At 40.0% G+C, this 16,779-nt stretch overlaps 2 protein-coding genes across 5 annotated transcripts; both read right to left on the bottom strand.

Annotated features, from left to right (window-relative positions):
* Positions 1-1,903: 1,903 nt before the first annotated feature.
* Positions 1,904-6,274, bottom strand: LOC103972099 (very-long-chain aldehyde decarbonylase GL1-10). The gene is made up of 5 exons (XM_009386301.3): positions 5,766-6,274; positions 5,078-5,400; positions 2,587-2,734; positions 2,468-2,500; positions 1,904-2,270 (listed from the first exon to the last, which is right to left on the bottom strand). The coding sequence occupies exons 1-5, from the start codon at positions 6,093-6,095 to the stop codon at positions 2,193-2,195; spliced, it is 912 nt and encodes a 303-aa protein (XP_009384576.1). The 5' UTR covers positions 6,096-6,274; the 3' UTR covers positions 1,904-2,192.
* A 2,456-nt stretch (positions 6,275-8,730) lies between these two features.
* Positions 8,731-14,788, bottom strand: LOC103972097 (putative alpha-L-fucosidase 1). 4 transcript variants are annotated; one of them, XR_010481333.1, is made up of 4 exons: positions 14,140-14,788; positions 13,210-13,443; positions 9,122-11,225; positions 8,731-9,029 (listed from the first exon to the last, which is right to left on the bottom strand). XR_010481333.1 is itself a non-coding variant. In XM_009386299.3 (3 exons), exons 1-3 carry the CDS (start codon positions 14,706-14,708, stop codon positions 10,463-10,465), a joined length of 1,566 nt encoding a protein of 521 aa, XP_009384574.2. In that variant the 5' UTR covers positions 14,709-14,788; the 3' UTR covers positions 8,731-10,462. The 4 variants fall into 4 exon arrangements, 1 of the variants encoding a protein (XP_009384574.2); XR_010481334.1 differs by having other exon boundaries at positions 8,731-9,265; positions 9,531-11,225; XR_010481335.1 differs by having other exon boundaries at positions 9,531-11,225.
* Between the last annotated feature and the right edge of the window lie 1,991 nt (positions 14,789-16,779).

Raw genomic sequence — 16,779 nt, 5'->3', positions numbered from 1 at the left:
TTCACTCCTCCCGCACAGTGGATCCATCGAGGGATGTTAATGCTGTGCTCCTTCACTAGGTCCTGGAAGGGGGTCTTCTCGGCGAGGAGCTCAAGGAGGAGGACGCCAAAGTTGTAGATGTCGGAAGGGGAGGTGAAGGAGGGCTTGAGAAGGTAGGGCTCGAGCGCATGGTCAAAGAGGACGGAGGATGCGACGAAGGAGGAGAGGGCAACGAGGTCATGGGGTGAGGCCGGGGGAAGGAGGAGGAGGGATGAGATGAGAGCATAGTCAGCGAGGCAGGACTTGAAGTCTAGGCCAAGCATAACATTGGAGGGTTGAAGGTTAGTGTGCACGGTTGACAAGTTGCTCTGGTCAAGGTAGAGGAGGTCGTTGGCCACGTCCTCCACTATCTCCAAGCATGACGTCTACTGCAACGACCACTCGACATCTGCGTCGATGTCGATGCAGATGCAAAGGGGGAGGCTAGGATCCGCCCGACGGGTCAATGGCAAGGCGGTCATATCTTCGCCATAGATACTATGGTGGCCACCATCATATGTATTGAAGCTAACGTAGTTGCCGCTCGGTAACTATATCATTGTTGACGTAGATATAGAGTGGCGCGGGGGCAAGCGACGATGAGATCGACGTTGTGCTCGAGGCGAGTGGCATCGTAGTGAGAGTAGACCTTATTGTCATCGAAGGCGCTAGGCAACTACGTCGATGTCGATGCCAGCAACGTCATAATCCACCACCACCGACGCCAGCTATGTCATCATCGTTTACCACCGAACATTAAAATTATCTTTTTTATTTTTTTTTTAATATTTTCATCGATAAAACTGATGTCGTCGGGATAAATAAATTCACTTTTATAACTATAAAAAATATCAATGTAACGATATAAAGATCGAAGCTATTAACATTTTGATTCTTCAAGTACGAGAGCGAACGCGTGTTCATGTGGTCATGGATCCGACTGCCGCTTCTCGTAAAAGATCCCTTCGTTCGACCAAATCGTTCCTATTTGGTTCTCTCTTAACATTTTTCTTTATTTGTCTTTTATTTGTTTGCCTTCGGCTGTGTGTATCGTCAGATCCTCTTCTCCGCCCTCACCAACCCCGATGAGACGACCAACAAGTCCTTCTCGAGCTTATACTCTCGGAGGAAGAAGTATCGCCGTGAGCGCGACTCGGATGTGTCTTGTTCTTGGCTTCTGTTCCCTATGTCTGGTCTTACTTATTGTTTCTCGGAAGCTCTATCTGAAGTCATTGAAAAACTACATGGAAGATGTATCCAATAAAATTCATCCATCGATATGGGGGTTCAGAGGCTTTTCTTCTTCTTTTTTTAAGAAAGAGAGAGAGAGAGAGAGAGAGAGAGAGAGAGAGAGAGAGCTTTATAGTTATTCTTTATAATGTTCGATAGAAAATGACCATTTAATTTAAGCGGTAGTGGCACAAAGATCAACGAGCATTACTTGATCTTCCAACCATGCGTCATATTAATCTACTTGACCATTTGGTCAATGTGACGAGAACTGGTTGATCGTTTGGTCATGTTGATGATGACATAACATTAGATCATGGACGACATGTTGAGGTTGATCGAATAAAACATCATCTTTCTCTGAAGCTCTATAGACGATGCAGATGCAGCCCGATACTCTTCTAGATCTATGATCCACATCCGACCCAACAACATTAATGGATCGGGTCGGTTCGTAGGTTTTCGGGTCAGGTTTGAGTCGGGTTTCACATTCGCAGCCGTCGTTGCCATGGTCATGATCAGCTTCAGCTTGATAAGATCACACACGATTTCAAAGAAATCGAAGCCCAACCACTAAACACAGCAATAAACGATCGATATGCTAGTCATCGTTCGACATCAGCCAACAATTTCACGCCACAAGAATGCCAAGAAAAACTTGAAAGAAGACTATTATTATCCATAGCAGAGGAAGGTTTCTCACAAGACATAAGTATGCTCAGGGAACACTAAATGCAAACAAGATCCAATTTTAGCTGGTCACTGCACCAAACATGACCTAGCAAATTGTTTACCCATTCAAAAACAGCATCTCTGTCTCAAAACCATTTCTTATGAAAAGATTTTCAATCTGATGATAGGTGGACAGAAATAATAGGAACTAGAAAAGCCCCATTTATCTTAATAAACACCTAGATATTACGGACGATGAACGATATCAATGGCTACTCCGACTTCTTATTATAGCTGAAACCATTAACTTCCCCGTTTCGGTCACCGTTTCTCCACTGCTCTTCCTTCAGCTGTCGGGGATAAAAATAGGATCAGTCGACGAAGAAACCCAATTTATTAGCTACAACTAATATTGTAACATGTAATGTCTATAGTCAAATAACAGGCAACTAGTGACATCTAAGCACTGGGTGCACGAAGCAAGAATATTCTTGAATCTTGTGGCATGCATAATCCTGATACTGTAATAGAAAGGCCTGAAAAGTACCTTTGCTAAGCATGCCTTGTGGTACCTGTACCCCTGAAATGAGAACAAGTTGCAGGATGAACACTAGGTTTTTCGATAACAAAATAATCTCATTAATTTGAAGCCAAGATTTCACCGACCTTATCAGTTCCGTATAAGTAATCACAGTAGGTAAACACAGAAGCAAAGTTACTTTGGCTCTGCCCTCCTACATAGTGATGATAATCATGGTACTCCGCTCCACCGTAGAAGGGAATGAATTTTGTAGGAGTAAAAGGGAAGTCAAATCTGTTCGGAAGGCACAACTAAATGAACTAAGCATATGCAAGTACGATGCATTTTCATGGGAGGTCAGATATCTTGCTATTAATATTCAATATACACGAGGTTAAATATGGACTTGCCATCAACAAACCTAGGAGTATAAGACAAACCATGACAATGATGTTGAATAAATGTGCCTAAAAGCTGAAACCTGCAATGGTTGATCACTAAATGAAAAAACACCAGTCACTGCTTTTTCCTAAAACTGACGTATTTGAAGTAACACGTGTACAGAATGATGTTACATCCAAAAAGGCAAAGCGGGAAGAAACTTGCAAGTACCACTTGAACCAAAAAGAACACACATTATAAGAAATGGATGTTCCTTTTTATGCTTTAAACTCAATAAGAATCAAGAGTCAGTTATCGCCTGTGATCTTTAAATTCCCATCCAGAGTGGTACAAAAAAGAGAAGAGCTATAATTAAAAAAAAATGCAGGCAAATAAAAGAGTGCCACTAACTTCAATGTAAGTTCTCTTAATGCTAATGAATGATTTGAAGATTTTTTGTTAGCTACTAAGTTACCCCTCTCGATATACCCCACATGGTTATCATGAGGAATCAAATCAGTATTCTCCTCCGATTCACATAACATGAATTTACATTGACCATCATATGTGAGTGCTATTAATTTCTAACCTCCTACTCTGTTTTCTTTCGCCAAAAAATTCTCGAGCAGTTAAATGCATGTCAAGTGAATCTATGAACTTGTAAATTTTGATTCAAGGTTCTTTTAAGAAACATTTGTTCGGCATGGGTGAATACCATCCGTTTATAATCTCCCTACATCCACTTATTTTGACAGAACCTTTTAGTCAAGATATCTACAAAGCCAATTTGCCTGTTAACTTTTAATGCAAGAATTATATTTTATACTATCCCTTGTGAGAAACACAACCTATGAAAATGTGTCACTAAAACCTTCTTATTTTACAGACTTCACTTATAGTAGAATCTATAAAAACAGAGCAAGGCTCCCTCCAATGTGGGATCCGAGGAGGCTCAGCCTCTCTAAATATAAAGAAGCTATTTCCATGACTCGAATCTGGATCTCTCATGTCACAAATATCAACCTCACTTATAGTAGAATCTCTGAATGAAAATATTTTAAATTGAAATCAAGGACATAACAAACTCTAGAGATGCTTAGTTAAAGAAAAAATAAGATGACTCATTGCATAAAATTCCCACCAATACAAGGTCTGATGAAGGCTCAATGTAAACTATCATACCCTACAAGCAGGAAGTTGGTATTTCAAACCCTGTTTATCCAAGTCACAGATGAGCAATCACATTATTGCACCAAGACATCCTCTCCACAAATCCTGAGATAATTTTCCCAATTTGCATATTTGTTGCATGAGGCAAAACTTTATTTTCTAGTCTAGAACAAGGTGGTTCTAAACTTGTTCTTCATGAGACCAATGCCTAGAAAGTAATTTAGAACCATCATATACTTAGCCATTCTGCAATATCTCATTATTCTACTAGATACATAAGAAACAAGTTCCCATGCTTGTTGTATAACTCATAATCTTCCACAAAGATCTCATTAAGTAAATTGATTAAACACCTGCCATCCATTCGTAACCTTATATTTTTATTGTTACATATTTCTAATTTCTTTCACATACATCTTAGATATTCCCCGTGTCCAATACTTCTTAGCAACTAAGCCCTGACCTATCACTATGTTATTAGTCTTCGACAAGCAAAAACCTTGACATAACAAAAAAATAAGTTGAAAGCTGGCAGATACAGTTCCATCGAGAAATGAGATGTGTACAGATTCAGAATCCTTAGATCAACTAAAAATGTGGTGGTCATCTGTAAATGAAACAGATTGAGAATATCTTCTTCTCACTTTAGGAAAAAAAATTTCCAAAATGAGCATGCTTTTAACAGGGGCATTAACCTTGAGGACAAGGTCATTTTTTGTACCGGAGAAGGTTCTTCTGCAAATGTAAAATAGTAATGGAAAATTGACTAGTGACTTAGAATAGAGATTAAAAATGCCAATTCATAAGGTCACCTACTTTAGAATCACTTGAATTTAACTAATAATCATACCAAATCGAAGATGACTGCTACATGCTTAAACAACGAACAGTCAAAGAATTAATGGAATTTAAATTAAACTCAGATCTAAACAAGAGATCCATAGAAATCAACTCCCTCCAACTATCTTTCAGAAACTATGAAATCATGCAATAATCATTGTCGGTCCTACCGGATCAAAGCCAGGTAATGACTACTTCTAGCGGTCAACAAATTAGAAGAGGGGACTGACGGGGTGATTAACGTACCCGCTGTGGGTTTCGATGGCCTCAAGCTGGCGGAGGGCGATCCAGAGCCAGAAGATGATCATGTGGCAGGGAGCGATAGCTGGTCCAACGAAGGACGGGATCCCGAGGAGGAGCACCTCTGCCCAGTGAGCGTAGGGGGCAGCGAAGCCTATGGGCGCTGTGAACTCGTGGTGGATGTGGTGGATCTTCTCGTACCCCCACTTGCCGTGCATCAGCCGGTGGATCCAGTAGTTTCCGTAGTCCTCCACCAAGAAGTACACCGCCAGCTGCGCGGCTGCTTCCCACAATGAAGGCAGGGGCAACCCGGTCCGTATTCCCACGAACTGCCATAATGTCGCACTTTACTAAAGATCGAACATATTGATGGAGGAAAACAACGCTAAAAATTGAGCAACGCAATAAAAAGACAACCTTTTTTAAGAAAACGGAGCATATTGATGGAAAAAGCCAAAGAAATTAAAAGAAAACGTCTTTAGATCGAGCAATGCAATGAGAAAGATAGCATTTCTGAAGAGCCAAAACCATCAAATGAACAGAATGAACGATGAAAGAACTAACAAAGGTTGATTCTTTTTGGCACTAGGAAAGGGGGAAACCCCAAAAAAAGACATATTTTCTTTCGCAACAATAGATCAGATGCAATGTAACCCTAGCCCTAGAGGAGAAGGAGAAGCATCAAGAACGGGACCTTAACGGTGGGGTAGGAGGTGAGTTGGAGCGGCCCGACGACGAAGATGAAGACGCGCATGACATCCTTATAACACCGGAAGAAGGAGGCCGCCGAGTGGCGGACCTTGGGCTGGAGCTTGAAGGGGGAGACGGCGGCGGGGAGGCGGAGCTCGATCAATGCGAGCGGGAGGGGGGCGAGGCTGAAGATGACGAACAGGAAGATGATGTTGTGGTAGTAGACGAGGTAGTCGGGCATCCGGGCGGAGTAGCGGAACCATAGGGTCTCCGCAGCGGTAAGGCTCCGCCCCAGCGCCGCCTCCGCCTCCTCCAATGTCGCGTACGGCAGCATCTCCGGCGCAGCGAAGGACGTTAGGAAGAGGAGGCGAGAGGGAGATGTGCTAAAGGAGCTCCGGGCTCCCCGGAAGTATCTTTGTGGCCCTCAGAAACCTCTCGCCCTTGGAGCCTCCTCCTGCTAAACCTATAGAAGCGGGCGGTATTTGTGGTGGCGAAGGCAAGCGGAGGTCGAATGCGGTGATCGGTTTCCGTTTATAAGGAATCGTCGACGACAAAGAATACGAGTTCAAATACCAAAAAAACCCCGAATAGCAATAAAACAGGACTGCGTCACCCGGGGAAATGTCAGGGTGACCTGGCCAAGCGTTTAGTTCAAAATATATTTGGATATTTTTTGCACCACTAAAATATCCAAATAATCCTAATCGACAATCTCACAATATATCGTGGTGTTTTTTTTATGTTATCTAAGATCATATCACCCATAAACTTCTTTGGATCGATTCAACGAACTTTAATAAGCATATCAAAGAATCAAGTGATATGTAGTTCGATGCACTAAAGAAAATAGTATATATGTGTTATGTGAGGTGGGAGACGATTCAAGAGATTGCATCAACGATACAACTAATCAACATTTCCGACCAATATTAAATGGTGAAGATTATATTTAATTCTAAGATTTTATTGATGCCTCATGTGGAATATATTAATCCAAAAATTAGGATCTCTTGTACATATTCCTAATCACTTGGATTAATTATAATTGTTAAGGTCACTTTTGATTTTTTGTTTATGTCCCATAAAACGAGTTTAACAAAGTCTCAACACACAGTTAAACTAGCAAGTAATATATATATATATATATATATATATATATATATATATATATATATATATATATATATATATATATATATGTCACACTCTATTTTTGATTTTATTTATACATGTCACATTTCAATTTTCATTGCTGTTATCAATAGAAGTATAGCAAAAATTAGATCATCTTAAAATTAGAATATACTAATTTATTAAAAGAGATTATAATATTTTTCTTATACATAATTATAACCTTTAACAAAAAATATAAATATAATATATCCAAAATTTATACATATAAAATGTTATAGACTTTGAACTTGTTATATTTGTATTTTTCTTTTAGTTGGAAGTTATAATTATATACAGGAGTCAAAAATATTATGTATAGAAAAAATCTTATCATTTTGTATAGTTTGTTAGTATATTTTAATTTTAAGATTATCTCTTTTTCGTTATACTCTTATCGATAACAATAATGAAAATTGAAATGTAACATCCTACTTTAGTGAGTACTTAAATATTTGTCCTTGTAAAACTAACATTAGCATCAAATGACATGGTTTGAGTTGGATCCAATTCCAGTCTCCAATCTAAAGGATAAATTGAGTTATTATTAAATCGATGGTATATTTTTATAAAAAAGAAGTAAAAATCCTACAAAAAATTTAATTATTTTTTATGATAAATAGATCATTAAGGTTGTCTCATATGTTTTTAATATGATCTAATTCTGGTTTTATATCTGATCACACACAATATATGGCTCAATGCAGCAGTGAGTGGATATTTCACATCTAAAGCTCATGATTTGGCAATTCATTGCTCAATTAAAAATCTGTAATCTTCACTCCATATTTTGTAGATTTGACTGAATGATAGATGTGATATAATCTGGAAAAATGTGTGGCTCTTTTCGGACTACTCTCATTATCCCTACAAAAAGCTACTGAAGAGCTATGATGGCCAATGAGACCATATGGTCTTTCACAAATCATTACCATTCTTACATCCACACATCAACTTTATATATATATATATATATATATATATATATATATATATATATATATATATATATATATATATATATACATAAAGGGTTTTTTGGGCATTTAAAATTTTAAATAACTTTAATTTAATGATAATTATGAGTAGTAGATAACTTAGGTTTATTGCATTGATGCTATATATATAAAACATTCATTGGCAAATGATAAGTGATGAAAGCCGGATAAACATTTTTAGCAGGTGCCATGCAGGTTATTTGGTTGCTGGCAATGGATCCACCTTCTCTGAACAATTGGTGAATGAGAAATATTTCATGGAAAGAAAGTTGATGGGAAAGCTCTCTGACTGGTCAATGAATGAAAAAGTTGATGGTGAAGCTCTCCAACTGGTCGATGAAGCTCTCCAACTGGTGGATGAATGAGAAAGGTTGATGATGGTGAAGCTCATGTCACACAGTAACAAGCAATAGTTTCATCAAGCTAAGATAAATTTGGATGAATCCAAAAGAGAATAGAGATAACTCTGAATCTTATAAGGTACTGATTGTCCTCTTTTCCTCACTTGGAAGAAGCACTGGTGGCAGTATGCAGGGAGAAACTGTGTGGCATACAATCTTCTTCATGATCAATCATTTGTCATTTTCTCTGTTGTTTTTTTCCTTTTATTTTTCTCTACTCACTTTGATTTATTATTACACATGTAATAAATAACATCTTGGATCCTCAAACATGGTCTGTTTTATGCTAAGACCATGTATGCTGGTGTCTTATTCTGACAGTGGGGACATTGCCAGCTATTGAGGGGGATGGCAGAATTGGCTTGGTGTATGCTCTCCCTCTAAGTCAAGGCCAGAAAAATAAAAAACATTGGTCACCTTTATGACAAAGCTTACATAATTGCAATGCTGGAATCCTCAAAAGTCCTATCAATTCTCATCTTATATCATACATTTGCATATGGAACTATTCTATCAGATCTCTATACCAAACAGCCTTGTGATGCAAGTGCAGGAGTTGGGGGGGCTTTGGGTTCCAAGATTATGCCAAAAGAAGTGCCATACAAGTAAATTGGATACAAGGAAGTTTACATACTAGGGATGCACAAGACTACTGACTTGGGCAAAACTAAAGCCAAAACTTTCATGCTCAACACATGTCTGCAAAAAAAGGGCAACTATCAATCCATAATAATATGCAATTGTAAATATTATTCGCTCTATATCACCAACAAAAGGAAGCAACTACAAACCAAAATCTGCAGGAGACCTTTGACTACCAAAATTTGTGTGAAACATATGTCTGGTGTTAAGTGAGGTGCATGCAGGAGACCTTTGACTACCATCTCATGGTAGTTGAAGTGCTTTCTCATGGAAATTGTGGCTCAGGGCATTGTCTAGAGAGACATAAAGAAGCTGCAAATTAGTCCTATGTTCCATGATGATGTATGTGATGTACATGCTTTTGGATTGTGAAATATCCAGATTGTTAAAGGTGACACTTTAACACTGTGCACGTACCATTTACAAAATAATCATATCTTCTAGCACAGGAGTAAAAATGTACAGGAAAAGAAAAAAGGAGAAAAGATGAAGCAAACATTAAAGCAAATCTAAAAATAGTCCATAATGAGGATTCATATGCTTAACTACATACCATACCTTGTGCTTTTACAGGATCGGCCGCTGTCTGAATTTTACTCGCATATGAGACATCGATGGCTTTATGATGCAAGAAAGAACTAATTCACTGTGTGATCTCCAAATTTGTTTCTCATGTTCACTGTAGTCAATGGCAGCCAATGAATGGTGTTAATTAACTATTGCTGAAAGATGAAGTTGATATTTACCAGAGCTCTGCAGCTGGCCTCTTAACATTTTCATCAACTGGAAAATTCCCAGGAAAAATGATTTTTTTATTTTTTATTTTTATCTGTGGAGGAGATTCCTTTTGTAACTCATACTTCATGTCAGGCATTGATAACCATCTCAGAAAGGTTTCCAAGCAACTTTTGCTGGTAGCACATGCTCTTCATGGAAAACCAACCTGCTATTGTTTGCAATAATTTTTCTACCAAGAGTCGAGAACAATTGTCTTCTCCGCTGCACCAGAAATATTTCTTCTATTATCTTATTGCTACAACGGAACTGGCAAGAGATTGGTGGTCAGTCCATCTAATAGATTCATCCAAGCTCATCTTTAGCTAATAGTCAAAAGTTTTTCTGCAATTAGTCTAATCCAAATATTTTCTTGACCATATTATCTACCAACCATTTACCTCCAGAAAACCTCAAATAATTTACCCCTTGTCTTTGCAACAATATCTATGACTATTTTAGCCATCTTTAGAGAGGGCAAGTATATGAATGTGCATATTTATTGCGACTTCAACAAAGCTCGTCTTATATACACACGAGAAAAAAAATGTACACCTGCGGAAGGCCCTGGAGTTGAACACAGGTGGAAGCGGCATCCTTTATTGCCCTCGTTGAGCTTTTTATTGAACTATGCTGGAGATGAAATTGTCCAAACACCAAATTCTCTCAGTGCAACTTGCCCAAACACATTTATCAGGAGGAATGTTACTCTCAACCTAGATCGCAGATTCGAGGGCATAGCCAAATCTTTTATTTCTTCGCTTGAAGGAAAATCTCTTGGTAGAGGAAGACCGTGCAGTGACTGAATCATAAACCATGGAGAAAGGGTCAGCATGGATGCCAATGTAAGATATCAATGGGCTGGCACGGGACTTGTTGATGATAAACCTCAAAAACTGGGTTTCTGCCATAGGAAAACGGAGAAGCCTTTTGTATCCAATAGTTGTGCCATTTGCTATGGTCTTCCATTCTCCAGATGCCAGAATGTCAACTTGGAACTCAATAATACGTTGACCCATCTGGATTGGCTCCTGGATTTGTAATACATTGAACGATATGAATTGCTCAAGATCAAGGAATATTGCCCAATCAGATTCACTCTCATCGGGAGCCCAGTAACTACTAATACCTTTTTGGAGTACGTTTGAGGGAGAAAACCTAGTTTCATTATCACCTCCACGCACACTGCTTGCAGTGACAGTAGCATTCCAAGCTAAGTTATGAGAGAATATGGTGATCCGAAGTGCAGTAAAATCCTGAAGAACCTGAAGGTCTTCATCAGATATGAGGCCTGATGAATTAGGGGGAACATTCAGGATCAAGAGACAGTTTCTGCCTACAGACTCGTAATATATATCAAGTAGTTCCATTGCAGACTTCGGATGTTCTGAACTGTGCCAAAACCATCCTGGCCTGATGGATACATCACACTCAGCAGGAACCCAATCAATTCCATGAGGATCTCCATGACGAGAACTTCTGGCAAGTGAAAAAAGAGACAATGATTGGCTACCCAACTTCCAAGCTACTCCTCAAAGCTTTAATTTTGAGTTCAAAATGCACAAATTGAAACAGGAACTAATGCATTGATCCAAGAGTTGAAAAAAGCATTCAAATGCTAACACGAGTAATAAGAAGCATTATCTGTGCTATAAACTTCAAATTTTAGTCAGCTTTCAGATTTATGTTCCCTTTATGAACGAATTTAGATTCTGGTTAGCATATGTGGTGTAGTTCTGAATTCCTACAGAAAGAATTGATTACTTCGGCAGATCTCTAGCATGGACAATCTGGTGGCCCACAGCTCTTAGTGATCATTTGCTAACCAATTGTTAGTCAATAAACAGCTAATGGAGTTGGCTAGAATAACCATGCATTTTTATACTTGGCCACATTTTATTTTCAGAGAATTTTAGCAGTTTTTTTTTTTTCTTTCAGCAAGCATTTCCTTGGGAAATCCCTCTTCTTCTACTACTAGATCAGGTTGTTTGCACCATATATTAGTCAAAACAGAAGCACCAATTTAGTGATCCATCAATAATTCACAATGCTAGTCAATCTTTAAGCAATGTCACATTGCAGTAAGTATAGGTATGAAGGTCTTCTAATCTGTCTGTTTGCAGATAGATAGCTGTAAATCTAATAGCAGAAAGTTGCAACTAGACAAAAACCTAATACTGTCATGATGGCAACTTAGTGCAGAGAAGTTGAATAAATATAATATCACATGTTGTTGATGTAAGATCTAAAGAATGATAATGAAGTTTAATACTAGGTCATTAGACTTTGTGTAACAAAATACCAAAAAAAGGGCCAAATTTTTGTGAAAGATACCAGTTTTTGCCTATGTGATTTTTAATCTTTAAACAACTGAGAAGTCCATTGAAATGAAGAATGCATATGCATCTTCTCTTGTTAGAGGAATGAGACTGTCTACATCTCATACCACCTGGAACTGGAACTGATGAATGAAAATTTTGACAATCAAGGAGCAAGGTATGCTCTCAGACGAATTGTCCTTAATAAATTTGAAGGTGGGAATCCTCTAAAGACAAGGCATTTGACAAAGGAAGCAAAGGTGAGAATATTTAGAGGTCGCTAGGTTCCAAATATGGTTGTAACCATAGAACTACCATTCCTAAAACCTTAGAAACATTGAGAGCCTAGGATCCAAGCTGTGCCTATTTCTTTCATCCACATATTCTCATTCAATCTGATTCCTCGCAGAGAATACTGGACAGCCGTCTGAAATACAAAACTGGTCATAGATGACAAACAATGCATCAACATTAATTTCATATTTTAAACAGACTGATAACTGTATAAGCATGTACATCAACAATCAATGCCACCCAAATGCATTATATAGCTCAAACTCCTGGATCCCTTAGATAAATGACCACAATTAAAGCTAAAGCCTGTAGCTATATCTAAACATCCATAGAACAATTTAGCACAATATAGGGACAGAAATGGGAACCAACTTTTTTACATATTTACATGTGATCAATGTTTCTAACTCCTTACTTGTGTCCACATTATCTCTCCTACCAAAGGGCATCAATTCATTGAAAGCACTTTATAGACAATTGAAACCATGTAAAAGAAGTTGAATGATGTACAAAATTGTGGACATTTCGTTTTGGAATAGGATCTCCCTGTTGAGTATGTTACAGAATTCACAAAAATTATATAGTAGTAGACAATGTCATGGGAAGAGAATGAAAAATAACAGGTGATAGCTTTTATTCCCAAACAAGTTAGTCAATGTAGCACGTTGATGAAGTCAATACACTAAGGGGCTAGAAGGCAACATTATCAAGAAATACTATAAATAAGGACATCAAGGACACATTATCTGAAGATTTATAAAGATAACCTAAAAGGAATGTGCATATAACACAATTGTAATGGTCAAGAAACAACGGATGCTTTTCTAAGGAATAAAGAAAAAAGTGCTCACTGTTCATCAATGTGGCCAATTGTGACAGAACTCCTGTTGAAAAGAGACCAGCAAGTAGAACCAGCAACTCCAGACTCATCTCCTATCCATCTAGTGTCCGGGCCAGCATCAGAGAATATCATAACCCCTGGCTGGAGCTGATGGATAAGCTGAAACCAGCAATCAAAGTGGTACTCCATTTCCTTGTCATCTCCCTTTGCACCATCCAACCAAACCTCCCGAATATCACCGTAGCTGTTCCACACAATTAACCATCACAAATAGGAATGAGATCCTTCATCCCAAACTCATTAAAAAGGGAAACAACCAAAAGATATTTATGAACTCATGGAAAATATATTTACATTTTGAAACTAGGTTTTCTTCAGATTTTTTGCTTCAACAATATCAGAGTGAAGAAGACTAACTTATTAGAGAGAAAGTTTTGGATATGTACAAACAAGATGACAAAACAAGTATACAGCAAGAAGGCTCATGATAATGATATTGATTGAATCTGTACTCATGGCGTGATACTTCAATTGAGTCCTGCACACTCAGGAAAGTCTCTGACAACGAGTAAGTAGAAGAAAGTAAAACTACGGTGTCTCGATTAATCTAGTAATCTTGTATTCATCATAGAAGTTCTACTTGTAGAACGTTTGTCAGTTGAATGACATATTGTACTACTTGAACATCTCAAAATTTTTATGTATACCAGACAGGAGTTTCAAGCTACCAAAAGCCAAGAATTTGTGCCAAACTCCCTTGAAGGAAAGCAGGGAAATTATCTTGTATATATGACATAAAGTGACATAATACACAAAAGAAACGCAGAAAAAAGATGAATTTTGATCAGGAACCTCAAATTTGCGAAAGCTACGACCTTGAGCCAAGATCTTTGTTAAGAGAAGCAATTAAACGGTAGAGAAGCAACAGGAATTCCCATACTTGGTCAGCAACTCGGTCATCTGCCCCAGATAATACTCATTGTACTTCACCGTGCTCCCATAGGACGGATCGTGCCGATCCCACGGGGAGAGGTAGACGCCCATGCCGATCCCATACTCCCTCGCGGCAGCCGCCAGCTCCGCCACCACGTCGCCCCGGCCAGCGCGCCAGGGGCTCGACCGGACGGAGTAGTCAGTATAGGCGGAGGGCCATAGACAGAATCCATCGTGGTGCTTGGCGGTGAGGACCACCCGGGCGAATCCGCCAGCGGCAGCGGTCCGCGCCCACTGGCGGGCGTCGAGGGAGCCCGGGCGGAAGACGGAGGGGGGTGCGTGGCCGGAGCCCCACTCAGAGTCGGTGAAGGTGTTGGGGCCGAAGTGGAGGAAGAGAGCCATCTCGCCCAGCTGCCACCGGAGCTGCGCGGCGGAGGGCAGCGGCGCAATGGGAAGAGGGGGAGGTGTAGGATGGGAAGAACCCAAACTTACACACACATCGATAAGGCAGAGGAGGGAGTTGAGGAACGAGAGGGAGATGAGGAACGAGGGATTGCGGGAATGGATCGGCGTCATCTTTCAGGGAGAGAGAGAGAGAGAGAGAGAGAGTTCGCACTTACAGATAGGAGAGGCGATCTGCTGGGGGTTATTATTGTGGAGAGAGCTCAAGTCTATCAGTCACCGATTTTTCGATTAAAGAATAATATATATTAAAATAAAAAAGATACAGTTCTAATAATGTCCAAAGAGTTGTGAAAGAATTATATAATTAATATTAAAAAAAGATAATTCTAACAAGCAAATCAGAGAAGAGACACGTCAAAGGGGTGATGTCAGCGATCCCCGATCTCACGAATGGGCCCCACGCGAGAGGGCAACGTCACCCTGATAAATTTCATGGTGTTCGGCCCATCGGCCCGGCTTGCGACGATCGAGGCTGGGCTTTCGGTACGCTGCGCTGATACGAATCATCTCAAGCCGCAGCTGCCCGTCTTTGGACGATTAAAGTAACTATCCTTTTCCCTGTGTTGATCGACATTCTACGTTTTCTCCATTGATTGCCGTATCTTCTTAAGAAATGTTCGAAATTTCGAGTCATAGGATGCTTGATGACGGACATATGTAAGCTGAGGTGTGATTCCCGTGATATCATATATGGTGCTCTCAGAGCACACGCTTCGTGCTGCACAGCAATGGCACCATCTCTCTCTCTCTCTCTCTCTCTCTCTCTCTCTCTCTCTCTCTCTCTCTCTCGCTCGTTCGCTGTATGAGCGTGTTCTGCGAGGTCATCGATGAACACGCGAGTGCAAGAAACGTCAAAGCTGCCAAGTCCGATGGTCTTCCTCTTCCTCTGCATCTCACTTGCGACTTACGACTCAGTACAATGATAATTGCAGGCAAGAACGCAGTTTGGCACCACTGCCAGTAGAGCATTGTCCGTGGTCCAAGGTAGACTATACTCTACGTGGTCCAGCTCCAATCCACGTCCAAAGGAGTTAACGAGAGAGCCACGGATGCGAACTAGTGTTGCTTACAACATGGAAAAGAGTGCCACAGAATGTTCAGTACCCAACATCAACACGCCCGGTGGATCTTCTTCTTCCTCGCTCATGAGTGCAAGACGAGGGAGATCGTGCGTCACTTGAAGAAAGATAGAGATGGAGATAGTTTACGGGTTATTGATGGTGCTCGGCTTGATGCTGTTTAATGTTTCCAAAGCTATGGCCACTGTGCAGCTGTTCCCTTAAACCCTACTCACGCTGGAGTTCATATAAACTCGAGAGAGAGAGAGAGAGAGAGAGAGAGAGATCAATTTAGGGAGGTCAGCCGTCCATCTTCATCATCATCTTCTTTTCTTCTTCAGTTACTTTGAGTTAGCTGATCGAATCATCAGCGAAAATTGCCGTGGGTTCGTCGCCTCACACAAGCATATGAATCACGCGACGTCAACCCTGCAATGTTTCAGGGGTGACAAAGGGTGAATCTTCCGATCAGATCACTCACATCATTTACATGAATCTCCCTTCTGCATGGTTATTGGATTCGAAGATGGGTCCCGAAGTTTTCTCCAATCATATGACAGGTAGCTTAGATGGTGTCGGACAAAATTGGTAGAAACATAGTCCTCATTCTTAAGATCTTTCCTTCCCATGGCAATGAAGGCCACACCCCAAAGCTAGAGATAAACCAGTCTCTCTCTCTCTCTCTCTCTCTCATCTCTGGGATCGGGTTTCAGGTTCTGTGGCTGCAATGCGTTTACTCGATCAAGTTCTTCTAGTCTTCTTCCTGCGTTGACCGGCAGCACATAGTTCCTTTCACATGCGCAGTCTTTTCTCTAACCAGTAAGACCCACTTCAAACCGGAAGATCAATCTGATCTTTGCACTCTTCTTTCTTCTTCTTATCTGCTCCAGCGAGATGTTTGTGGCGGCCAGAACCAATATTGATCTCTACGTCTTAATCATGTGCAAAGATCTGTACTTAGTTTTTCATGGGATCGTTTTGATCCAAATCCAGAGATGCTTTCACCCATTAATCCGTCCTATCCACACGCCTCACACCCCCTCTCTCCCTCTCTGTCTACAATGTCTTCGTTCTCGGGTCCGCCTCGCTTTCTGGAGCGTTTGAGGGTCATTAATGGTTGAGAG

Source organism: Musa acuminata, chromosome BXJ1-11 (assembly GCF_036884655.1).
Source record: "Musa acuminata AAA Group cultivar baxijiao chromosome BXJ1-11, Cavendish_Baxijiao_AAA, whole genome shotgun sequence".
Taxonomy (NCBI): domain Eukaryota; kingdom Viridiplantae; phylum Streptophyta; class Magnoliopsida; order Zingiberales; family Musaceae; genus Musa; species Musa acuminata.
The sequence above is the reverse complement of the archived record's forward strand: the minus strand, read 5'-3'. Positions and strand labels throughout refer to the sequence as shown.

Bases quoted from the DNA above. Each gene is read 5' to 3' on its own strand.
- LOC103972097 (XM_009386299.3), bottom strand. From the start codon at position 14,708: ATGACGCCGATCCATTCCCGCAATCCCTCGTTCCTCATCTCCCTCTCG. The intron at 13,444-14,139 runs GTATGGGAATTC...TGTGTGGAACAG, and splicing joins ATGACCGAGTTGCTGACCAA to CTACGGTGATATTCGGGAGG. The intron at 11,226-13,209 runs GTGAGCACTTTT...TTCACTTGCCAG, and splicing joins ATTGGCCACATTGATGAACA to AAGTTCTCGTCATGGAGATC.
- LOC103972099 (XM_009386301.3), bottom strand. From the start codon at position 6,095: ATGCTGCCGTACGCGACATTGGAGGAGGCGGAGGCGGCGCTGGGGCGG. The intron at 5,401-5,765 runs GTCCCGTTCTTG...ACATTATGGCAG, and splicing joins CCTCCTACCCCACCGTTAAG to TTCGTGGGAATACGGACCGG. The intron at 2,501-2,586 runs GTCGGTGAAATC...TTCTCATTTCAG, and splicing joins ACTTATACGGAACTGATAAG to GGGTACAGGTACCACAAGGC.